Consider the following 26,035-nt stretch of genomic DNA (forward strand, 5'->3'; position numbering starts at 1 on the left):
GAAGAAAAGAAGGGAGTGACAAATTACTGCTGCCTTGACCAATGAGTGCTATGAGATATTAAGTTTTGGTCACTGGCATCCCAGTTAGACACCTACAAAAATACTAATACTCCTCTCCCCTCAATTTTTTTTTCAAGTGACCCATTTCATTTTGTCATTCAGAAATATGCAATGCATGCACTTGTAGATACAACCTGCAACCACTTGATTCTCTTTACTATTCACCCTTCCAGAAAATGCCTCGTTTGTAACCCCAACTGCCTTTCTTTGAAATACCGTTGCTGCTTTGTGTATTTGTAAGTTTGCACATGCATTCACTTGCATGCATTGCCTTGTCTTCCCTAGGACTTCCTGACTGAATAGCAAGAGTTACTTACTTGGCACTGTGCCTGGTATTTCTTTGTGGATCGTCCAACTATGTAGATCTGGGATGGCGACAGAGCCAAGACACTGTACACAGAAATATCCTTCATGGAACCATATGCGGCACAGATTTTGATGTGGCACTGAAACAAACATTACTTCCAAAGTGAACGCACTATTGAACACCACGCAACTACAAGGCTGGTGCTTGATTTACAGTAAAGCAGCATAGGAGTTCCCTGTTAACAATTTCAATTTGTAAACCCCAGAAAGCTAAATCAATCTGCCTGCATGTGAGCAAGAACTACAGCTATGTGCACAGGAAAGGACAAGCAGGTGATCTACTGATTTTTCATGATTGGAGGTCCCTTTGGATGTTTTATCAGCTTTCCTTACTCTTTTAAAAGTGAGGAGTGGCAAAAAGACTTTGTGATGTTCAGTAAGACTTACTGTTCAGAAAGGAGGGAGATCTCTACTGAATTGCATTCCCTGAAAAGAGGTTTTAAGGCTACAAATAGGTTTCTAGTACCTCTTGCATGAGATTCCGGAGAAAAATGGTCTTTTGTCGCAGTGGGTCATGAACAAGTCCATCTGAGAAGAAGATCATCCCTTGTGGGAAATTGTGTTGGGACAACCATGAAACCACACGCTGTTTCTGCATATCTGGACGGCCGGTGATATAGATAATCAGATATCCCAGGTCCTGCCAATGCCTGTCAGAAGAAGCAGTTAAATTATATAAGTGCAGAAAGAGCAACAATGCTCACAGGTCAGGTCAGCATCTTTTCTCAGACCAGTTAGAAGTCATATGAAGTCCTTCAACAAGTGGAAAGCAGCATGCCTAAGTCTCTGCTCCAATCCAGAAACTAAGTAATAATGTCTACACCTTGGGGGAGATGGAGGAAAGCAAGAGACATTAATATACAAAATATTATCTAAAATATAAGAGCCATTCAAAAATATACTTAGAATAAACCTTGCAACACATCAGGTACTGCTACTTTTGAAATCTTTAATGAGATTTCCTGTCATTTCAGCTGTAAGGAATGGAAACCCTTGAAAACTGACACTTTACATTCTCATGCAAGTTCCAAAATGAGAACTGCCTTTTCCCATCCAGGCCAACATTAACAGACCTGCAAGAAATAATTAAAAGGCCTTTTCATTTTTCCTCCAAAAAACATTCTTGCATTCATGGCACCTGATATTTTTTAAGTACAAATATGTCCTTATTTGAAATTAGTGAAACACAAAATACACATGGAATCATTATTAACTCACTGCACACGCTTCAAGATCATATTCCCAAGAGGCAACTTTTTGTCTTTAGGCAAATTATACTACAAATTTCAATGTAATCCACAGCATTCTAATATTTCTCTGAAATTCAGGCAGATGTGCTGTGCAAGAAAATATAGAAATGTATCTGCAGAGAATCTTGGCCCTTAGAAAATTGCTGTCGGTTTAGTATAACAACCCTTTTTCCTTTCTAGTGTATTCAAACAGAAAGTCAGAGATGTGAAGTGTTCAAATCTCATTTACCTGACAACATCAACGGCCCCCGCTCGGACTTTGGGGTCACTTCCCATAATTGAAACACTTGCTGCAAAGGAGCCATCAATGCTGAACACAACACATTCCATTCCTCGGGGCAGTACAGTCAGGTAACTTGCTGCACTGCTCTGGTCCCCTCTGCAGAGTCAAAGCAATAAATTAATTTAAAAAGCAAAATGTCAGAATGTATTTTCTGCATGTTCTAGTTAAGATTTGAAATTAGATCTTTCTAGACCTACAGCTGTAAGAATCACTGTCAAATATGGCTTCTGATTTCAGTCTTATGTGGGACAATCAAAAATAACACTTTTAGGAAATAGTTTTTCAAAGAGACATTTGGAAGCTGATCTTAATAAGAAATCACATGCATACAAATAACCAAAAGAATTAGAAAAAAAGCCCCGCAAAACACCTTGAAGTACTCTTAATTACTACTCAAACTTTCTCCATAAGCTTAACAATTTGTAATATGGACATTAGCCACCCTCTATTCTTGCAAATATCCCCCCTTGCAATGGGAATGCCAGTTGAGAAAAGTAAAAAACAAAAAACCAAAAGCACCAAACAAATAAAACAAAAACAAACAACCAACCGAAAAACAATGCAGGCATACATCACTCTTGTCATGGAAAGACATGTGAAAACCATTTTCCCCAAGAGAATCGGATGTTAAAAAATGGATACATGACAAGGAAATCCAAAGCTCTTCTCATACCATCACCTCATGTTTCCTAAAGCCTGTAATCTAAAGACCACATAAATGTCTGGTGATGAAGATTCCTACAAATATGTGCTCACAGCCTAATGAAAAGAGGGCAATTTATTTTATTCCTCTTTGAAACTTACTCCTGCACTCTAAATCTTCATTTTTGAATATAATTTTATTTGTGTTTCAGTAACTATTTTCTTGAATTGATTGCCTTTTTTATTTAACTGAGGTAAAACATTTTCTTCTTCTCAAGTTGCACTACATGGGACTGTAAGCTGACTTTGGACTTTGTTAACTGGTGGATAACAACACATTCTATTTCAGCTCAATTCTCCTCATTGATTTAATCTCCCAACCAGGGATTCAAATGACGTTTTTACTCACTTTTGAAGTTCTTTCCTGATCACCACAACCCATCACAGCTTTAGTTCCAGTTTGGAGTTATTACCTGACCACCATTTTGATGGGATACACACCAACTCTCAGTCTCTTCTGTTCAGGTATATTGTAGGATATTCGTCCACTGCTGTTGGATATCTCTGTGTCAAAATACACCCACCTACCCGAAGATGGTTCAGTCATTATGAAGATATCCACCTGCAAAACCAATGAAACAGTAATCTAGTGTGATAGTCAACAAAACACCCCCTATGTGCAAGGCCTGCCAAGCCTAGATAATATTAGTATCTCCAACCATGTCTGGTAGTAAAAGCTTTCAAGGAAGTTTGAAGGAACTTCATTAAGAACTTCAAAGAGAGTCCTCTCAATAAGCAAATGCTTTCTAACATACAAGAGTTTATCGTCTTCATAATTTAAAGCCCTGATCTTAGCACTGCACATGTCAAACATAGAGGTCAGAAATTTGGGAAGAGCCCTAAACTAGGAAAAAGACAATTTTATCTTGCATAGCTATATTACCTTTTCACACGCTAAACCTACAAAAAAACCTCCTGCATCTGGTTCTTGAGACAAAATCTTTCTCAAATCATAATCTCGCCTACAACCAAAACAGTTCAAATTATCAAAATATTTAATCAATATGGTTTTCTTCAACTGAAATATTTAATCAAAATTAACATAAACTATATTAAAAACTTTGCTAGACCTGAAACAAGCCAAGTGAAGCCTACGTGCTTCAGTTTTGCCGTCAGCTCAGCAGCATTGCTCTCTTAGTTTGCTTAGAAACTCCTACAATCTCAGTGAATATGAAAAAATGTGCTCGCTTGATGCTTGGCTTTATTAGCTGTAAGCCTGGCTTCTGCAGGCAGTTTCAGGAATGACTGTTTCAATTGTGTCACATTACTACTAATTTCTAAAACTAATCTTTACTTGCCCATGTGTAAGATACAGCAGCCACCTAGCTTCTAGAATGCCTATTCTTTTATCTAGTTGTTTTACCTGGATAGGATGATACATGGGTTTTTTTTACTGCTTTGTCAACTACTATAAAATCCTTTTTCCTTCTTCCTCGGAAAGTTAATTGTCTCCAGTAGGTGGTACAGCTGGATGGCCGATTCAGAAACCACTGCACACTCACCACTAACCACTAACCAAAGGAGATACCCATAATCAGGTAAGAGAGATGAGAGCTCAGAAACAGGTCAGCCATCAGTAAAGCCCACTTTATAGCATATTTCTGCCTGAGTAGTAGGGGGTTAGTGACATTTCCCCTCACTGTAAGGCTTTCTCTGACATTGTACATGTGTGCCACATTCAACAACTAAGAAAATGGATTACCCAGACTTCACCTTTTCACCTGTTAAAGCCACCATGTCCAGAGGTCCATACATAAAGCGCCCAACCAGTACCTGAGGACCATCTTCTGCTGCAATGACATCATTAGCTCGGTGATTAGCAGTCACATTCTGAAATAAGAGCAGAAGATGAGAAGGGTATGGTTCATTTTTGTCACAAGGCTGCTGTCTCTATTTTGTTATGAACAGTGACACAGAAACACAGTCCTGGGCAGTATGTCTGAGGTACATGAAGTGCAGTGCATTCCCATTTCAGCTGGAGCCTGATTTCCACTTATGGTGGGTTTCTGAATAGACTTTCTAGAGAGAATACTCAGAACGACCAAATAAGAGAGAACATTTGAGAGAAAGCCAATTCTTTTTCACTTCAAGTGGTGCCACAGAGCCACATCATTATGCACAGGGCACATGCATTTTAACTGACATTATTAATTGACTTAGCACCTGAAGAAATTAGGAAATATTTCTGCTTGGCTTATGGATTTGTCTAGCATAAAAGAAAGCTCTTTGCATAATGGAAACTTAGGGCCTGTCTGTTATTTAAAGAAAGAAATATAAGAATTAAAGAATAAATATTAAAGAAAGAAAGAAAGACTTTCTCCCAACATGAAGTGATAAACCAAGATGAAATTGCTCATATTCCCTAACCATTGATCTGCCTGCCTCTGGATTAAGTCATCAGTTTTCAGCTCTTTAGTGATATTCAGTTATGTAAACTCTTACTTGGGGAGATCAAACTCCATTTAAATTTCTGCCAAACTCATCTTCCATCTTCCATGGCTGCCATATATATTCAGTGTTAAACTTACCCTCAATTTGACATGGGTCCTTTTGCGTAGCCATTTTTCTCGTGGATTGGATGGACTTAGTGTTTCTGGATCCAGGTTGTCATTTTCCTTGAAATTTACATTTTCATACCTCATCACCTGAAATTATATTAATATTTTAATAAACAGCTTGAGGCCTGAGGAGTCCTGGTACTTGGCAAAGAAAGAGAAATTACACTGCTGCCCCAATTGAGTGACACTGCAGAGGCAAAAGCACAATGGAAGTAGAGTGGTAAAACCATATATTCACAAAACCTGCACAGACAAAGAAACTGCTTTCACTCTGTTGCCCAACACTTAATTTCAAATACTTATTGAACAGCTTTTCCATTCACAGCAGAGCCTGCACATGCCTCCAGAGAAACAGTGACAACATTAGGATGGTATCAAGAGACAAGTCACATTGTCTTGATTATGGTCTGCAAAGTCAGTAAAGCAGCATAAAACCACAGAAGCATTTTTAATGTCCTTTATGTGGCAGACATCAGATTCCTGACTTCATCTATATTGATTTTCTACACATCTACTCAGAGAAAATGCTTCTTATCCCTTTTGGGTATAACTACTTCAGTAGCTGATAGGTAGGGACCCACAAGGACCCACTGAAGTCCAACTGAACTTGCAGAACCTTATTATGTCATACACATTCTTACAACCTAAACATCATACATTACCAAGAAACTTTCATGTCCAACTCAGATTTCAGGACACAACCTACAGAATTCAGAATCTGGGTGTGGGTTAAGCCACATTTCAATTGAAACCAGAAGCCCTGTCTCACTGAAATCTGTGGGTTGTACCTGCAATCACAAATAGCTATTTTGAATGAGAAATACATTAGCAAATTTTTCAAGTTGAACAGCTGGTTTTCTGTGCTGAAGTTCTACAATCTCAGTACCCTTGCTAAGAGAGTGATCTAGAACTCTTTTAAAAGATGTCTTATATGAAGTCCCTTGAGTAAAATCATGCTGCAATCACAGTCAGCAAAGCAGCTGGTTTACAACAAATTACAGCAGTGTTGAGAAGTAAGCATGGTTTTTAACAAATTGGCATAAATTCTATTCACTAGAGGTAATGTGCAGGCAATATATGCACCCACAGGGCATTCCGGAGCCAGCAGTCTTATTCTTAACCCCCAACAAGGGTAGAAGGTCCAGACTGTATTGGAACTAACTAGTCCTTTATGTAGGGCTGTAAGCTCACATACAGCTTTAGAGATATGTTCTAAATGCTTGAAAGGCTTATTAAATTCTAAAAGCTGTAATGCGCTTACAAGATAGGAAAGTGTCCTGTAAAGGAGAGACTCGACTTTCTTATGGAAGCAGTACTTTCAAACTGGTTTACTATCAGATTTGTGCTAGGAGTTTGATACTTAACAGGGAAAGATATAATTATGTAAGGCAGGAGGTAGCCTAGTCCTTCAAAACCAGGACAAAATTAATATATAATACAGGATTAGACTGATCTGGGACACAGGAGGGGTGAGACATGCATAAAGGCACAATATTACTGGTCACAAAGTCAGCAGTGCTAATGGTGGGCTCACTGTCCCCTTTACCTCTCCAACAAATCCAGATCTGTCACTCCTAAATGCACTTGTATGTGATGCATCCACACTTAGCTACCTAACTGACCAAAAGATTTAAAGACTGACCCTTGGAAAATGCAATTAACAAGCACAAGGTTATCTGTTGCAGAGAGAAAAAAAAAAGATCAGTTACCTGTCTTAAGATGAAGGCCACAACATCTGTTGATTCCCAATAGCTGGCATGAAAGAGGTGTGGCAGGGCCACCGTTGGAAAGGCTGTCAGCACATCTGGGCAATACAAGGCATAATCTATTCGTTTTGTTCCCCACCACTTTGCAGTAACTACAAAAAATGAAACAAAATAGCATAACATTTTTATATCAATAAATTTCTTGCTGTCTTCATTTTAAGCTAGATAATGGAATCACGTCTTCTGCTTTCTTAATCTTGATATTTTAAGTCTGTTAAATATCTATCATTCACAAAAGTACAGTTTTTACTGACTGCATCATCACCTTAACTGCCTAACATCTAAAGAGTTCTTCTGGGTCCAAGTTTTGGGAAGCAGAAATCACCTCAGCATGATCCCCACTGCTTTCTAGTCCATGGAAAATGTACAGTGAAAGATTATTACTTTTATAATCATGTTATAGAGTAAGAATTGCAAATGCCTCCTGAACAGTGATGCAAATATTGAGAGAAAGAGAGATACATGCATACAGACATATATACACACACATGTGACTATAGTCCATAGCAGGACAATATACTGATTTATAGCACTTCTAATTATGAGTAACAAATCTTATTTGCCTACGCTGCTTCATGCCTAGAACATGATCATAAACCCCTGTTACTATGAAACTCCTGTGGCTATTTATGAATAACACCATAATATAAAACTGACTTATTTTCTATTACTTTATCTATCTAATTACAAACAGAAAAGAAAGATAACTTGTGTTATGTAAAATTGCAGAAACTTGGGCTATTCTCATTCTCCCCAAATTCCAAGCAGATATATTTTCTTTTCATAATCAACTTTTTCACAGAAACAGTGCAAAAGGAAAGGCTGTTGCCATATCCAATAGCACAGGGCACTTCACTCACTGTTGGTGAGGCATGCTGATGGCAAGCTTTCAGTTGACCCGGAGTTTTCACTGTTTGTGCTGGCCAAGCTCAGCTTTCTTGTTTTCCCTTGTGGTTGATCAGATGTATTTGGAGATCCAGGACTCTCCTGAGAGAAAGGTATGTTCAAAGAGCTATTCTCAAGGAACAGACCACTGTGATTGTGGAGAGCATCACCTGCAGGTTACAAAAGTGAAAATAACAATTAAAAAAAAGGATGCACACCATGGTTTTGAAACTTTTGCATCCGTGTATATCTTATTTCCTTATTTATTCATTTATTTTTAAATACAGGGCTAATGAACGTTTTCCTGAATAATATCTCATTTAATGCCCATGGATGAAACTTCCTCCCTCAGAGTGTGAATAGCACGACACAGCATGACTGCATAGAGAAAGCACACACCCTACTGCCATGAACGTGCAATGGCAGCTGGGTGCTTTGGGCCAGGATCTTCCAAACTGGGTAGTGATGCTGGGATGCTACTTTAGTTCACACTCAACCCTACTCATTTTAAAGTAATTTTCTGAAAACTACATAGTCCTGGGAGTCTGTGATACTTCTCTGGTCCTCTTTCTGACATGAGCAAAATGTTCTTTTTTGTGTAACGTGACAAGTCAAAGATACTTCATGCCTATATGATTTTACCTTATTTTCTATTAAGCCAAAAAAGCACAATTCCTTCTACTAGCACCTTGCTCATCCACCCCTTCCTCTTTCTTCCCCAGAAATCAATCCATTTCTCTTTGGTTTTCTTTTCCTGGATTCAAATCTTTATTACCAACATAACTATTGCTTAGTAATCCACCCAGGAGAAATGCAATCAAGACTGCTCAGTAGTCTGATTTGTCCTAGTAGATATCTACAACAAACCAACCATAAGTGACCAAAAGAAACAACATATGAAGATCTAGGCAAAGGCCAACTAATTGAAAAAATAAATTGTTTAAAATGATAGTCAAGGACATGGAATTTTCCAAGTGATACTTCAACTAGAACAGTGGTATCGCCTTCAAACTCCTCTTTAACACAACTAGTATCACAAACCTCATGCATAAGAAAAATTTTCCTTAGTAATTTTTGGTTCCACACTTGCTAAATATGTCTGTGCTACTCAGTCCCAGAGTTTGTTTTTAGCATGCTGGCACATTGCTATTTCAAATTCTCTTGAGCTGTATAAGGAGAGGACATTTAAGAGAACAACAGGAATGAGAGCTATGAAAACAGGCACTATACCTAACTGGTGAGATCTTCCATCCCCTAGTGGGTATCTCTGGTACCGTGGGACACTGAATGGAGGAAGAAGATGGAATCTTTTCTCCAACAATGGTTCAAGTCTGCAGGCAGAGGGGTCAGCAGAGTGAAAGAAGCTGTAAACTTGGCTGCAGGCTGGTCGGACCTGGCATACTTGGATGAGAACAAGACAGAGAAAAAGAGGCCAGTATTGCTGCTTTACAAATTTCAAAGAGTCTGTGCAGAAACACAGTTAACAGGGTATTCTGCAAACTCACAGCTGGCCAAATTGAATTGGCCAGCACACATTGAATTGATTAGCACACAGCTGGCCAAACTGAATTGTTTCTTATTTCATATGTAAAGAACACTTCACTGCACAGGAGTTTAAAGAGACATCACAATCTGAAATGCAGGCACATATGAAATGTAAAGAGCAGCAGAAGAGAAACAGAAGGAAGTGAGAAATGAAAAAGAATTTTAAAATCCTGTAAATACATTATTGAGCATTATAGCTGTGATGCTCAGCACTTCAAATATATACCAGCAAAACAATCTGATGGGCTTTTGTCATCCCGAGGACTTAAACCTAGGGGATAGCAGAACCTTCCCTTATATTATAAAAACTAATTCTAACAAAACAAATAAATACATCTGAATTTTACTTGTCACATTTTCAGGTAGCTTTCTACCATTTATTTCAGTAAAGAGGGCACCTTACTCTTCTCAACTAATTTCCAACTGTCTGCATGATAGATTTAAATGTGTCTGTTTTCCTCTCAACAGTGTCACAATTATCACTTTAAAATGGGATTCTTTTATCATATGCACCTCTAAAGACTAATTATGCTTCAAGTAGACACTGCTCACCTCAGAATGTGTTTGAAATGCCCATCAGTTGAGCTGCTTTCAAAGCATATTCCTTTGCAGAATATTCAAGGAAGAATGGAAGTGAGAGCTAATTTGAAGAAAATAGTTTAAAATCCTAGTAATTAACATGAAATTTTCCTTTCAAAGTGCCTGGAGGGTAACAGAGCAGAGACTGTGGAAAGGACTGGCTAGGAAAAAAAAAACCTTGGAGCTCTGAGTTGTTGTCTCTTCTCATTATTGCAACAGATTTTCTCCCTCACCTGTTAATAACTGAATGCATCATTTCCTATAAAGATGCTGCACTACGAAAAGCTCATACCATGCAAAGAGACAAAGCATGTGCTGAATAATGAAAAGTAAAGTAATCTTTTAACTGAAAAACTTAAAAATTCCAGATGCTTTAGAAATAAAATTTAAAAAATCCTCTATGTGTCTGATCAGTAGGCTCTGTGACTAGAGAGGAAGAATGGCTCACAAGCAACACACCCAAGGGCCAAACCCACCCGCGAAGCCAGACATGAACAAGAGGTAATGCTGAACCAAGAAGAGATGTCATTTTTTGGTATTGTTTTCAAGGACTCATCCTTGGTGAAGTGTGAGCTTCATGATGTATGACACTGGGTATATAATTAACAGCAGAACTTAAGATACACTTTTTTAAGTGAGCAGTGACCTCCCTAGAGCAATCCTCATCACCTACATTAACATTACCATCTCTTAAAGGAAGAAAATTACCTCAGTCCCTGACTTTAACTAGGCTCCTTTGTTTTCCTCCTTGTTGTGTGAGCCTCTTTGTTTACAAAGGTCTTTATGCATCTTGCATTTTAACCCCAAGAACTTACCATCCAGACCAGGCAGAACTGTGCTCCTCATGGCCAGCACCAAACCAAGCGGTGATCCAAAAAGGAAGAAATCAGACACCTCAAATTCAAATCGGCCCAGGTTTACTTCTGAGAAACTGGAATCCACGGGAGGAAGTTCTGCACCATCTTTCAACACGCTTGAGTGGATGCTGAACAAATAAAATATTGAATCAAAAATAATAAAGAGGGCATTCAGAAAAAAAGAACAGTACCAAAACAAGATACTTAGAAAGTTCTAGCAAATGGCATTTAGATCCAAGCCTTAAAATTGTAAAATGATACTGCAGTATAGCAGCCATGATTTTCAGTGTGGCTATTCAGTAAATTTACTGCCTTCAACAATGCAAGAGTTTCCTGCAATTATTCTACACAATACTTGGTAAAGTTTTGCAAGGACCATGAATATTTAAGTTTACTGTTTTAAATATAACACTGTATTTCTCCTATAAAAGTTCCTAAATGTGACTGACCAAACAAATCTTCATGTTTTCAGTTGCAGACAAGAGAAAAACAACCATTCTGTCTCAGAGGAAAAACAATCTACAACACATTGATATCCAGAAAATGCAATGGTTTCAAAATAAATGCAGAATAGTCAAAGAAAACAAAGCAAAGGACATTCCATCACAGCAAGACTATAGAATTACCTTAACCTGCTACTAAGAAAAATGCCAGACTTGATGTAAAGCACAGTAGTAAGTCTGCACTATACTCAACTTGAGCAGAACTGAAACTTCAACACACAGTAAGTCTAGCTCCTCTGCATCACTCACAATGAAATACAGGAAATAAGAAGATAGATAGAGGAAACAAAAGCCTGAATAGGTCAGGTAAGTAAAAAATCAAATAGCTTAGAACCACCAGGAACAATGAGACAAAGGGAATGGTTATGTTCCCATCCCATGTATATCAAAGGTTTTTTAGGATAAAGGAAAACTAAGTTAACTTCTCCCCCCAGTTCCCTCCTCATTTAAGCCAAATGTTTATGCAGGGCTTTTTTTCTGTTGTTGTTTTAAAGCTGATCTGAATAGCTTATAGATCAACGGGAGCACCTAAAGCAATCATCTCACTAGAGAATAATAAAAGTCCTGAAAGTGAAGTCAGAGGGATTGTTAGAAAGAAATAGGTAACAGAAATTTACAATTATCAAGTATTCACTCATCTTGTTTTGAGTGGGGTGTACTGAAAAAATAGAACTTTGTGCATTCATTTTTGCATGTTCAAAACCCTCACAACTGAATAAAGATCAAATAAAAAACTCTCCAGATGTGAGTATGTTCATACTAGACCCACTAAATCCATAGTTTTCTTTGAGGGAGAGACAAGAACTTTAGGCAAACCTCCAGAAACATACCACAAACAATAACAATGCCTCTATGCTCTGCTGCTAGCAGGTTCCTTTCAATGGCAAGCCCACTTCTCTGACTCAGTCATCAGGCACTGGTTACCTGGACAGGAAGGCATGATGCTGGGTTATGGTATCACACTCATAAGTGGATGAGTCACTCTGCTTCCGAGGCAGCTGTGGCCTTTGCTTCTCATCCTCCAGGATTCCCGAGATGTCAATATTGCTTTTGCTCAGGTGTTTGCTGTCACCCAGACTGGAGTCCTCTGCTAAGAGTGGATTATCCTTCACAAAATTAACAGAGCAAAGGGAAGATTTAGACAGATAACAAAATACAAAGAGCTTATATGAAATGCCTGCATTTATACATATGATCTCAATCCAACTGGGGAACGAGAGGCTGGAGAGCAGCCACACAGAAAGGCACCTTGGAGGTTGTGGTCAATAGCAAGTTGAATACAACTCAACAGTGTGCCCTGGCATCCAGGAGGACCAACTGCATCTTGAAGTGCATCAGGCACAGCACTGCTAGCCAGTTCAGGGAAGGTGACTGTCCTACTATGCTCTGGTGTGGCCACACTTTGAGTCCTGTGTGCAGTTTTGGGCACCACAATAACAAGAAAGATAAAAAAGCTATTAGAAGGTGTCTGAAAGAGGGCTATAAAGATGGTGAAGGGTGTGGAGGGGAAGCCATATAAGGAAACAGTTGAGGTTTCATGGCTTGTTCAGGCTGGAGAAAAGGGGACTGAGGGGAGACCTCATAGCAGTCTATAGCATCCTCATGAGAGGAAGTTTGATACATGGGTAGAATCCCATTTTATCATGGTAATTTACCAAATCCTTAAATTTCTTCTGGTTTATATGAAACTGATTTCCTCCATGGAATGCATCTATGGGGTTTCAGCTCTGTGTATTTTTTTCTTTTCACCTGGATGCTGTTGATGCTTCCTCTCCTGCTACTGTTCCGACTCTCGTAAGCTGTATTAGAATTATAGCAGATGGCATCAAAGCCCAAAATTCCTCCAATGCAGTCACCTATAAGACACACCTGAAAAAAATTTTTTTTTAAGATGTAGCAAGTGTTTTCAGAAGAGACAAAAAGCATCACAGTACTGCAGAAAAGTTTCTATCTTACTTCTTCCCCTTCTTACTGGTTTCTACACTTTGGTTTATATTGCAGCTACCTTTTTCTACTTTCTTTTATCACCAGAAATATGCCCTATGCAAAGAATATCTGTGCCAGGAACTATTTTGATGAGTGGGAGTTAATTTGTTCCACATACAATATAAAATCAAAAAAGGCAATCTCTGATCTAATGAACTTGGAATGCAAATTGATAGAAGAGACAAAAATATTATAGGAAATATCCACATAGGGTGCATGCCAGGATATATGATATTCAGTCAGTACAGGGCTTATCTAAGGAAGAAAGCAAAGCACTTTAGAGAGCACAGAGAAGTCACTTGCATTTTAATTGTGCTGGTAGCTGATGGTGAAAATTCTGTGGCATATACAGAGGTCAACCAGTAAGTACAATATATTATTTGTAAACCACAAGAGAGAAACTTTTTTGTAGCTTTGCCAAGGAAAAAAATCATAACACTAAAGTTCTATTGAGAAAGTTTTCATATTATTTTTGTAACTGGTATCATTCTTCTTTACATAATTTCACCTTTCATAATGTTCTGTCACTGCAGCTGGGCTGGTTTTATGCTTTAACCAAGAACAGTTTACTGTGCACAGTAAAAATGGCTTACAACCAAATTATAGTCTAAAAATACTGATATATCACAGCATAATCTTATTAGTGCCATGGAAAAGAATTTGTGTAATAAGACACATGCTTCCCTTCAAAGTTCACACTGTACTCTATATTAAATGTATTTCCTTTCTTTTTCTGAAGTGTGGAGGTCACTGTACTTAAAAGAAGTGCATGTTTCTGGCCATTGTAGATGGCCCCATTACAAAATAATATCAGTAACTCACATAGGGTATCAATATCATATTTCTATGTAAATCCACGTGAGATAATGCACAGGATTCCAAAAGTGCCTGTCTTGTGCTGGACACAGAGAAGGCATTTTGTGTATATGATCCCATGCTAACATTCATTCATCGTATTTGTAGTGTCCCACACTCATAACTCAAACCCCTCAACAAAATGGCTTAAAACCAAACAGCCTTGCTCTGAAGAAATTTTACTTTGATGTAAGAGAAAATAGTCCTACCTGTCCATTAAAACCAGCCCCATCAGTAGATTTGAGAAACTCATTATAAACTTGATTGGCTCTACTGATCACCATGGCAACTGCATCCTGGTACTGAGGAGATGAAACAGCCAGCAAAGGCAAGGCAGCCAGTGGGATGTGGTCTTCACTGCTGCTGAGACAGCTCTCATCATAGCTGTAGGGATTTAGGCTAGAAAAGGACATGTTATCATCAGGAAAACTGCAAGAGGCAGCGCACAGCATCAGAGAATGAGAAATTACTAACAGAAATGGGTTGGGCTACTGCAGTTCACAATAAGCAAACACAGCAAGGATCATTTTCTCAGAGAATTCAATTCCTTAGAAAAACCAAAGCATTACTGCTTCAGGTGAATGGGATCACACTAGAAGGCACTTCTGTAGTTCAACGCACTTGATGCAATTGTTCTACATACGACTAGACATAATTTTAAATGGCAATGACATGATTACATTTCAGCTTTTGTTCCCCCCCCATATAATAACTCACTGCACCAGAGAGCAGAATCCAACCATCACAATGGAATAGTTTCTGAGAACACAATGACAGGTGTATTGTTCAAAAGCATATTAAGACATTTTTCCCAGTGTCCAATGTTTTCAAAAAGATGAAACAAAGCTGCACACGATCTGAAATCATGAGCTTCAAATGTAACCCTGGGCACTATACTGAAATAAAAATACTGTAAAAGCAAGTATCACTTAAGGAAGCCCCAGACAAAACCAAGAGAAGCAACTCTTTGCTTAGAAAAACAGAAACCAAGAAAATCTGATTCTCTTCTCCCCTCACCAGAGTTCAGCAGTTAATCCTGGTTTGCACTTGTAGAAGAATTGATGCAGGAGTATGTGTTTCTTTCATCTTTCTCTATCGTGCCATTTAAAATACTTATGTCATGGAAAGTAAGGTTACTTCAAAATATTCTCTCATTCAATGACTGAATTTCAAGACTGAAAAAGCAGCTGAGGAAGAGCCACTTCTGAAGTGGATACATCCAATAAAAATTTATTTTAAAACAAATTAATCCACTTTGAAAAGGATGAAAGATCGCTGCAAGTCTTCCAGTCAGCAGAAGATTAAGAATGAATCACAAAATTTCATTTTGAAATATATAGATCACAGAAAACCATTCAAAACCACAATGCATAACCAACACTGGGAATGCAAATCAACTTACCTGGAAACAAGAGAGAAAGCTGCTGAACAAATTGCTGGGCAGGGAACAAGTCTCATTAAGATGTGGCCCAAAGAGGCAGGGAAATGGGCTCGGGTCACTTTCTCAAACACAGAACTGAAGGTGTTGATGTCTGCCAGCTTGCTGCTGTGGTCCCCACTTCCAGTGTCTAATATGTTCCCCCCATGTAGGATCAAAATTAACACATGAGTTTTGCAGTTTTGGTGTTGAACTCCTTCCTGTGAGAAAAACACGAAATAGGAAAGGAGGAGGCATTTTTACAGGCTTTGTTAGTTTACCTGGTGTCAACATTAGCAGTGATTTTTTTTTTCTGCCACCCCCATTGTGATAATTTTTTGATATTTGCTTTCACTGGAGTGGGTGGGGGCATGTGTGTGCATGTGTGCATGTCCTGTGCTCCATTTAATTCAAGTATGTCTGAATCATGCAAAGCCCACTATGCTCTGACACAAACTCTGTGCAGCACAGATGTAGGTTTCAGATCAACAAAGATTAAGACAGCTTTGTGTACATCAGAAGTTACTTTAAATACTCTGAGATTGGAGAAAAAATTCCAAACTCCACAGGCAGCATAAGTTATTATCTGTCTAGGTATCCTAGTGATTGCTTAATTTACTGGCAAGGTTCTCATTCAAATCATCACAAGTCCAAAAAAGACAAATTCCTCTATCAATGAAAACATTCAGCAAAAGCAGATGATGCAGTTATCTCAGGCTTTTGAGACTGGTAGCTTCTTATTAAAATGAAAGACACTTACTGAAAAAGTAAAAAAAATGCATTATTGCTGATATCCATAAAATTCACAAACAAATTTATGAATATGTGAATAGATGCATACACAGACAATAATCAGCATGTTTTGTAGATAACCAACATGTTTCCTGCTTGAAACCAGAAAAGCATTTTGAATGTCTCACAATTTCACCTTTTTTTTCCTCTTTACCCCTTGATATTCACGTGCACTCCAAGAACTCAGTAATACATGAAAAGGTTAGATTTTTTTGTTGTTAAATCTTGACTGCTATTTTCTTCTTCACTTTGGATGACAGGATTCCTGAAGATTTCTAGTTCCTGACCAAATATGAACACACTGTAAAAATAACAGTAATGTTTTTTGACTAAGGATCATTTAATGCTAGATTGGGTGATTTACTCAGAATCAGGCAATGTTCTGGACAGTTTATTCTTAAGTTCTGGAATGAAAGAAATTGATAACTTTAGCACTTGTATTATGGTGACAGAGAAATGGCCGAAAATGAGAAAATTGTAGGTTATTCCACTGTCTCTGTTCAGCCCATGAATTTTAGTATCCAGTAGAAGTACTAATTCTGAAGGCTTTTTGCTGACCTGACTTGTAACTGCTTAAATACAGGAGAATCATGTAAGCATTTTTCAGGTTCCACTTTTCCATGAACCGATTTACAATTTCCTTCTCCGTAAGGTTTCATTCCAGTTTTCAGAAGAGAAATTTAATTCCCTTTAAAAGCTAAATATAGTTCCTTCCATGGACAATGTCTGCTTGTAAATAAGCACCACCACTGAGGAGTTGATGAAACTGAAAGCTTCAAAAAGAAAAAAATCAAGTGGGTCAATATTGCTGAAGTCAATGGTATGAGAAGTCTCTCAGCTGAATTTAACTGGTATCTTTTACAGGAACACTCAAAGAGAATAAAATTAATTTGTCTCTCAGGAGTAGCTCAGCCATGACTTAGACAGGTGGTCAAGGACTAATTGACTGCAGTCAATCAATGACTGTCATCATTTTATGGGGGTTGTAGGACTGAGTTCTTCAAAAATGGTAAAGTAGATATTTCCATTACCTGTCCTATGTGTGGACAGAGGACCTGAATCAGTTTTCTGGAAGGACCACTCGTTGAGATTCTTTCCTGCTTCTAAATAAAGGCAATTCTGTTACTATCAAACTCATGACTGCTGCTGAATCTGCTTCACAAAACCTGCATTTCCAGTCAAGTACTAAGCAGACATAATAATTTTTCTTGAGAAAACTGAGTCCTATTTCCATGTAAGTATGCAATGTCTAAAAATCTTGTGACGATTTTCAGTGAGTACATGTGCACCTACTAAACAAGGGAAAAACACACTAAGCCATCAGATGAGTTTACAGTTACATAACACAATATGAGAGTATTTCCACATGTCTACTCCTTGAAAATCAACTTGTTTTAGGAAACAATCTCACCTCATTGTCCTCATGTATTTCAATACTGCCTTGTGCAGGGAACCTTTGTTTTCTTAAAGAGGTTCTATATAATTCACCTGAAAGGAAAAGAGACATATTAGTCACATAAATATTTGTCTGTTACATCTTTTACAGACATCTGTGGACGTAAGGCCCATTTATGATTTCAAGACAGAAAGTTCTGTTCACAGGAAACCCTGTCGACAAACAGAACAAAACACGTTCACCAGTGATTCAGAGACACTAAGCAAGTTCTGCATCTCTAGCTTTGCCTGAAGTAACTTGTTGCCCTGCCTCTTCAGGTGGAGTACATCAGATCTCAAGATCACCACAAGAAGAAAGCCAGGTGAAAGGAAAAACACTGAGTGATTCCACATCCTAAAGCAGGCATGAAAGGCATGGGTTTGATACATGACCAAAAAAAGAAAGTTTGTACCCTGAATCTAGAAGACAATTCATATGACCACTCCTAAACTTCTGAGATCATGAGGTAAAGTTTGAACCCATACTAAGAATCAAGACAGGTCCTCTGGTTTTTTTTATTACACAGACCATTTCAAATATCCCTAATATTTTGCCATGCTAATTAGGGAGAGATTTAGAGGGGAAAAAAAAGAAAAAGAGAACTTGTGTTGGCTACAAAGCATAAAGGGGTGATAGTCCCAAAAGAAAACTGCTATTTCCATTATCACGCTCTCATGAGAAATGATGCTGTTTCTTGCCATCTGCTTCACTATTGCTAGCCCTTCATAATGACAAATCTGTCATGAGAAATATGTTCACATGAAGGCTGTGACATATGCTTTCTATTAACAAATGAGAAAGAATACTGTAAATATACTGCAGATGCAGTTTTGCAGACTGCACTGTTTATAGGAAAATAATGGCATGCATCACTGAGTCCAATCCTGCTCTGAAAATCACAGCATGAGATAGTTCCTGTGTTAAGTTCCACAGTTTCTTCATTGAATGAGTCTTACACATACACATGCCACCAGATCTCATAAATTTCTACTACAGAGCACAGGAGAAGAAAAACACACAGGATTTAGCTGTGGATCTCAACTCAAAATGCTCCACAATTCCAGTTAAAAGACCAGGCGAGATGGAAAAAAGTATGATTTCCAAAAGGGAAGGAGTTGGCACCTAGTGACAATGTGCTTATGAACAGAGCTGCGGGAATAAAGAACTGACATTTCACTGTGAACTGCTTCAGTAGTCAGATGTTTTTGTTAACTCTTAAGCATTATGTAACACAAGCTAAACATTACCTTGATTTTCTTCAAGCTTCCCAATTGTTTCTATCTGCTCAACAAGGTCATTTGAGTTCCACTGGCTCATGCCTATGAGAATAGCATTTTTTCCTTCCACCATCTCTTCTGTAAGAGGAAAAAGAACAGAATAAAAAAAAAAGAGAAAAAAGACAGGGTGAGAACTAGTAACCAAGAGAGAAATAAACACTCATTAGAACCCCTAATGGGAACATGTAACAGGTTATGCAGGACTATCCAGGAAAGCTTCTTGCCTACTCATATGCTTTTTAGCAATCCTATATGCTTCACAGATTATGTGCAGGAAAAACATGGAAAAGAGAGGACTGTCTGAATCTTTCCTCTCTTGAGCAGCCACTGCAAAACAAAGTCAATAATAATCACTTTGAATGTTAGAGTAGTTGGCTGGTTTTGGGGTTTTTTTATTAAACTTTTTTATTAGAAGAACACTGCCAGGTGTGTGCAGCAGGCACGAAGACCAGTGAAAAGAACTGAAAACAAATGAGAGGGCTGTTATGGAAGACTTTTTTTTCAGCTTAAAGGCTGTGGGGCAGGCATGTGGGGAGATCGGTATAGGGGTGTTTGCCTGTCTGCTGTTGAAGTCTGATAAAACAGCCAAATGGGAATGTGCAGGCTTCTCTGAGCAGCTTTTCAAATCTGAGGAAAAAAAATGTTAGTCAACCATGGAATTTCATATTCTGACAATTTTGTGATGATGTATTCAGCTGTAACTTTCATCTTCTGTGATCAGAGGTATGTTGCAGTTAAATTATAAGGTAGTTTCCTGCATCAAATGTAATTTTACATGTTGACACTGTAAAATTCCTGCCTAACTTATGGCATGTCACATGGAAAGCAAGAAACAAAGGAAAGCCAGGCAATATAAAACAGTAAAATATTACTTCTCCCTCTCCACATGGATTTTACTGAATTAAGTAGTTAGCCATGACAGATGAATCAACAGTCAAAACATGTACAGCTGTTTCATCTCAAACACAGGTGCTTGATTCTCTGTTTACAAGGCAGCCAGCCAGAAACTTCTTTGTTTGAGAAACTGAGATTTGACCCCAGCTGTTTTTCAGCATACAAAAGCAGCTCACTAATGTTATGTTTTAATGGTGCCTACTGCAGTGCCCACTGTTTCCTACTTCAGCCTGTCTATGAAGTACAAATTACAGATGGGTAGATGTGGGATAGCTTCCAAATTCTCCCATGAAGAAATCCCATAGTACTCAACTCCAGCTGCACTTTGCAGCTGCAAGAATATCAAACATTGATGAAGCACTCTGTATAAATTACAGAGAATGGGTGAGGAATATAGGTAAGAAACACTGCAGAAAATTTTATGCTGGAGACAGAAAAAGGGTATCAAGCCACCTCATTTTTAGGAGGTGAAAGCCACAGTCTCTGTCCTGGACAGGTCTCTCTCACTCCAGCAAAAACTCCTCTTGTTTCTTTGGTGCTAAATTTAATCTACTGATAATGCCAATTACTTCAGCCCACACATATGTTTTCCTCTACCAAAGACACAAGTTCCCTTATCACCAAGAGAGCTTCTGAGTGTAGAAACGCTTTCTCCCTCTTTTGCTAGTATTTATGCTTCTGTGTACATTTAGTTTCCTGACACTTAAACACTTTATTTCTGAAAGGCTGGTCAGGAGAAAGCAGAGATGATACTAAATTAGGAGGACCTGTGGACTGCCTCAAGGGTAGTGAAGCCTTGCAGAGAGATACGAATAGACCACAGAGCTGGGCAACCACCAGCCATATGAAATTTAACATACGCAAGTGCTGGATTGTGCACCTGGGATGAGGTAATCCTGGTTAGACCTACAAACTGTGGGGGAGGGAGCTAAAGACAAGCCATGGGGAAAGAGACCTGAGGGTTTAGGTTAATGGCAAATTGAATATGAGTCAATGGTGCATCATGGCAACTAGAAAGGCCAACAGTGTCCTGGGGTGCATCAGGCACAGCACCCTAGCCAGCTGAAGGAAGGTGACTGCCCTGCTCTGCTCTGGCGCAACCTCACATGGAGTCTTGTGTTTAGTTTTGGGTGCCATAATACAAGATCTAAAGCTACTAGAGAGCATCCAGAGGAGGACACTCAAGATGCTGAATGGCCTCAAGACCAAGATTTATGAGGAGCAATTGAGGTCCCTTGGTTTGTTCAGTTTTTTGAGGGGAGACCTCATCACAGTCTGCAACTTCCTCAAGGTGGGCCATAGAGAGGGAGTTGCTGATATTTCTCGGGTGACCAATGACAGGATATGAAGAAATAAAAATCTATCTAAAGAAAACTTAATTTGAAGAGCATTTTTGCAAGCTAACTATCAAGTAATCTAAACTTGGAAATACTTGTGTTAACTCAATATGGACTATGTCCAGCAAATTCAGCCTACAATGCATATCTTGCCAGGTCCAAAAATGCAGGCACCAAACTGACCTTCAAAGCACTACTGGACAATGGATCTTGATGATTCAAAAGAATATTCCATCAAGCACAGTAAGTGATCATACTGCCAAAGACAGAATCTAGTCAGACTTTTGATCTATTCACACCAAAGAAAACTATGCCATCTAGAATGTCTGAAACATCATCATTTTAGTTCTCTTTATGGAGAAAAAAACTCAAGTATGATTTGGTGCTCAAAGTTACAACTGCAGCTTCACGCGGAATTTGGAAACATTGCTGAAATCATCAAAACAGCTATTTTAAGCACATGGTAGAACATTGCAAAGCACAAAGGCATGTGGAGGAAGATCAGCATAGGGTATATTTATTTTCTATTTCCAACTCTTCCATTCATTAAAGCTTAAGATTTAAATGCAGCTTAAACAATTTGGGTATCCTATTCTCACTGAATACCCAGTGGGAAAAGATCACCATCTCTCATTCTCTTCATGCTTAGATGTCTCCCATGCACATTTAATTTTGATCCACAGAAGCAATTTATCACGTATTATTATCTCTCACTAAAAGTCTGTTATTAGGGGATTAACAACACAGCAACAGATGTTGTTCATTATCTTTACATAGTGACTTTTTATTTCATTATAAAAACTATAGCAACTGTCATTACAAGCATTTCAGACTACATGGACTACTTTTGACATTAAAACTTAGGTATTTAAGGAAAGCTCTTTCAGAAAAAGACAAGTGAAATGTGTTAGAAGAGTGTAAATTTTTGTTCCTGGAAACAGAACCAAAACCAGAGCTCCAGCCTCCCACTGGAGGTGGGAGTTTGTGTATGCACACAACCTTCAGATTCTTCTCCCACTTCAGAACAAAACTTGGCATGCAACCAACCATGTCAAGATTCAGGGCCTCCCAGATGACGTAGGGAGTGCTGCAGGTACCTCAGCTGGTTAGAGCACAGTGCCATAGTCACAGGTTTGATCCCCATATGGGCTATTCACTTAGGAGCTGGGCTCAATGATCCTTGTGGGTCCTTTCCAAGTCAGAACATCCTGTGATGAAATCCGCAAGCATTCAAATACTGCTCTTTGAAGGAGCAGAGATCCCAGTCCCTCCAGAAAAAGTTTTGATAGAGTGGAAAACCTAAGACATTGGTCTTTAAAGCTGGCCATCAGTAACATGGACACTGATGGCCTTCATCAGGAACTATGAACAAGAACACTCCCATTGTAACCTCATACACCGTCTGAGCTGGGAAGGACCAGGGTCAGACCCCATGAGCTCTGCACTGGTGGTGTTTTGCTGCTTCTGATTCCAGACTCAGCTCAGGGCAGCTCACTCATCCACCCCAGCACCTCAACAAACTCCGGTAAATTCAGGTCCATGCACAAATCCCGGATAGAATTGATGGGAGGTTTTGTCTGATGAGGACAATGATGTCAGTTCACCCATGAAGGAGTTTAGTTAGTTGTTGTAAAATTGGGGGAAAAAAATGGGGAGGGGAGGACAAAAATGTGTACTCACCCCGCGCATCAAAGAATTCATCATCGGAGCTCTCTACAGAGTCTCTGAGAACACTCTGCACGTGCCGCTGAGCACCACCAAATCGGCATGGGCCAGCTGAAAATACAAGGAGACCCACATTAACACAAGGGAATGCCCACCTCTGCTCCAGAAAAGACCCTGACCCAACACATTAATGACCAGTTTGTGTAGGTGCCTCAGGAGGATGATCATCAGGCACACTTTAATCTCAACTGTCAGCCAGCCAGAGCTCTCAGGATGGCAAAAAAATACTTCCACTTAATGAAAGTGATTAAAACAAGTTTGTGTTAAAGATATGCCTGAATTCAGCTAATGCAGTGATCTCAAAAGATAAACTCTTTTTCTGTTGAATGCATCTGACTGTTCCATTCCAACACTCAAACTGCACATTGTTTCTAAGACACAAAGCAGCATTTCCCCAGGACACGACAGTAGCTCCCACTTAAATTCAATTTGACTCCTAAAATAAGTGCCATCTTATTTGGCTCACAGATTTGCAGACAAGCTACTTAATTCTCACTCACTGAACTGGTTTCATCAGAGCTCTGCTGTACTGGGGCCTGGGGCTTTCACTTGAAGCTTGCCATTTGAAGATAGGAAGGGAAAACCACATTACAATAGGTACAGTAACAGATATAGTCATGACAGCTTAGATGGTCCTCATGGATTATCATATTCAAACTAATTTGTAGTAAGTAAGCCAGATTTGTCTAGGTATCTGAATTCTCCTTACATCTAAGCAACCCAACACTAGAAAGAAGCAGTGAAATATATTCCTTATATTAACAACAAAGTCTCCCCACAATCAGTGGAGAACCAGGGATCAAATCCACCATACCCCTAACAACACTATTGTAGAAAGGACACTCATTACCCACCAGAATAGTGTCCTTCGTTTTATTCATTTCCGCAAATGATGACATCAGACCTGATTCTAATATCCTGAGCCCCTGGCCACAAAAGCATTCTTCTTCTCTCAGCAGTAAAAGAGCAACTCAAACAGAGGATGCATCCTTCTGTATTATTCTGGAGAAAACATGCCACTAGGTCACAGCCTTTTGTTCTTCATTTACTCCACCTATAGCTGAATTAATCAGAAATATAAGTGAAGGGTGGTAAGAAGCAGCAGATTTTAGCTGGCCAAGATGTGAGTAAAAACAATAATCAATTAATAGCATTTTAATAGGGTTAAAAAAATTGGTTATTAAGAAGTAAGTAAAAATAATAGTCAATTAATAGCATTTTGATATGTTTTTTTTTTAATGGCTATTAAGGAGTCAGTATTCATTACAAGAGTACAGCATGTATTGGGAATATGTCCAGTGATATCTGGCAGCTACTGGAGCCCCTCCATTCAGATACATATCTATCCTAAAATGCACCACTACAGTCATCAAAATAGTGGTAGAAAGAACACTATTCTGAACTTCAAATGAAAAAAAATCTGCATGGGGTCAATGCTTGGAACAGAAGGCATTCCAAAATTCCAAAAGCACAAGGTGGGAAGCACCACAAAATACCAGAGTGATGAATGGAGGGTTGGACCGAAAGAGGGAGGGAGCAAGGGAGGGAGCAAGGGAGGGAGGAAGAACAAAAGGAGGGAGGAGGCTATAAAAATGAAAAATTGTAAAAACTTCAAAGGTACTCCAAAGCAAACAGCAATTCCCTGGAGAAGAACTGCCACTAGCCTGGCAGAAAATCAATAATAGTACTCACCCCACAAAAAAAGCCCATGGTTCCAGGGACCTTGGAGTTTGATGTAGAATGTGAAGGGAGGGCAGGGAAAAGTGTGACAAATATCCAGGCATAAATTCTGGCTTATGAGAAAAGATCTTGGGAGCATAAGTTTTATTATATTGCACTGGGAACGCTTCTAGATTTAGAAGCAGCTTAAACATAACCACAGTCAGCAGCACAAATATGCGTAAAGCTCACAGCTCTCCACATCTAGATTGATTTGCTGGCTGGACTGCATTGCATTGCCCTAATACATTGGTCCTATTGAGTCTGCTTTCTTTTGTGCCAGCAGATTAGCATTAGGCTAACCTTCAGAGGACTCTATTAACATTTCTTGATTTTATTAGACACTGGCATTTCCCGGACTCACTGATTTGATTTACACTGTCAACTGCTGCATATCTTATTTTATAATTTTGTTTCAGAGAATGAAAAGTCCAGCCCTACTTCAGAGCACAGGTGAGCTCCTCGGTAATGACTTTATGCTTCTACAGCAGTGAACCTACCCTTTATCAGATCAGTCAGCTGACTCTTAGCAGATTTCAGAAGCTTTTGCACCCGGGTAGCAACTTCCATTTCATTTCAGTTGTTCAGTATCACAATTTCTGATCGAAGAAGGGGAAAGCATGGAGAAATGCCTTGAACACTACATGACCAATTTGTGAGTCACAATAGTTGAACTGGAAGCACATACAGTAGTTCCCCACAAAGCTGTCGGGGCGGCTTGTGGGGACAGAGGGATAGTAGGATATAAGAGTAACATTTCCCAGAGGTGGAAGGAGAGCCCACAGAAATGCACAGGTGCTTTTCTTCTAGAAGAAGCGGAAGGAAAGTTTCCTATCTAACCTGTTCTCTGCACAGGACTGCAAGTTGTGACAGTCACCTGTCACAGAGGGAGCTGGCAGGGGCTTGCCCTGGGCACAGAGGCACAGTAAAAGCAAGGGAGAATACAACAGCAGAGCCATTGTTGCAGAACTATGAACAGAAGCTCAATGCTCTAGTTAGGCTAGCACTAACCTAAGTAATTGTAATTAAGAATACAATCATGGATTTTCCTCAGGAAAAAAAAAAAAAAAAAGTCTTTTTTTCTTCAACAAAGAACAGCTGGAATTTCACTGGTACTTTGCTGCATCAGTGACCTGGTGACTGATGGAGGTGCTGTGATGCATGTTAGATATTGATTTCCTTACCCCTACTATGTATAAGTAAGGATCACAACTGAAATCTATCCTGCATAACAGCTTCCATAA

At 39.0% G+C, this 26,035-nt stretch overlaps 1 protein-coding gene across 3 annotated transcripts in view; it reads right to left on the bottom strand.

Annotated features, from left to right (window-relative positions):
• The window catches only part of PITPNM3 (PITPNM family member 3), a 37,928-nt gene that overhangs the window by 5,989 nt on the left and 5,904 nt on the right, over nucleotides 1–26,035 (bottom strand). The window contains exons 2-19 of one of the 3 annotated variants that reach the window (XM_071447640.1): nucleotides 23,927–24,132; nucleotides 23,028–23,123; nucleotides 19,087–19,194; nucleotides 17,816–17,892; nucleotides 15,598–15,833; nucleotides 14,405–14,594; nucleotides 13,104–13,223; nucleotides 12,279–12,460; nucleotides 10,810–10,979; nucleotides 9,101–9,271; nucleotides 7,846–8,040; nucleotides 6,929–7,077; nucleotides 5,190–5,306; nucleotides 4,375–4,491; nucleotides 3,075–3,223; nucleotides 1,906–2,055; nucleotides 893–1,076; nucleotides 378–506 (exon numbers count right to left, since the gene is read on the bottom strand). In XM_071447640.1, coding sequence (XP_071303741.1) covers nucleotides 378–506; nucleotides 893–1,076; nucleotides 1,906–2,055; nucleotides 3,075–3,223; nucleotides 4,375–4,491; nucleotides 5,190–5,306; nucleotides 6,929–7,077; nucleotides 7,846–8,040; nucleotides 9,101–9,271; nucleotides 10,810–10,979; nucleotides 12,279–12,460; nucleotides 13,104–13,223; nucleotides 14,405–14,594; nucleotides 15,598–15,833; nucleotides 17,816–17,892; nucleotides 19,087–19,189 — 2,439 coding nt within the window. In that variant the 5' untranslated portion in view covers nucleotides 19,190–19,194; nucleotides 23,028–23,123; nucleotides 23,927–24,132. The remainder of the gene's footprint in view (nucleotides 1–377; nucleotides 507–892; nucleotides 1,077–1,905; nucleotides 2,056–3,074; nucleotides 3,224–4,374; nucleotides 4,492–5,189; nucleotides 5,307–6,928; nucleotides 7,078–7,845; nucleotides 8,041–9,100; nucleotides 9,272–10,809; nucleotides 10,980–12,278; nucleotides 12,461–13,103; nucleotides 13,224–14,404; nucleotides 14,595–15,597; nucleotides 15,834–17,815; nucleotides 17,893–19,086; nucleotides 19,195–23,027; nucleotides 23,124–23,926; nucleotides 24,133–26,035) is intronic. The other 2 variants (XM_071447639.1, XM_071447641.1) reach the window with 2 other exon arrangements.

Source organism: Agelaius tricolor, unplaced genomic scaffold, assembly GCF_023055355.1.
Source record: "Agelaius tricolor isolate 1412-34295 unplaced genomic scaffold, bAgeTri1.0.p SCAF_25, whole genome shotgun sequence".
NCBI lineage: Eukaryota > Metazoa > Chordata > Aves > Passeriformes > Icteridae > Agelaius > Agelaius tricolor.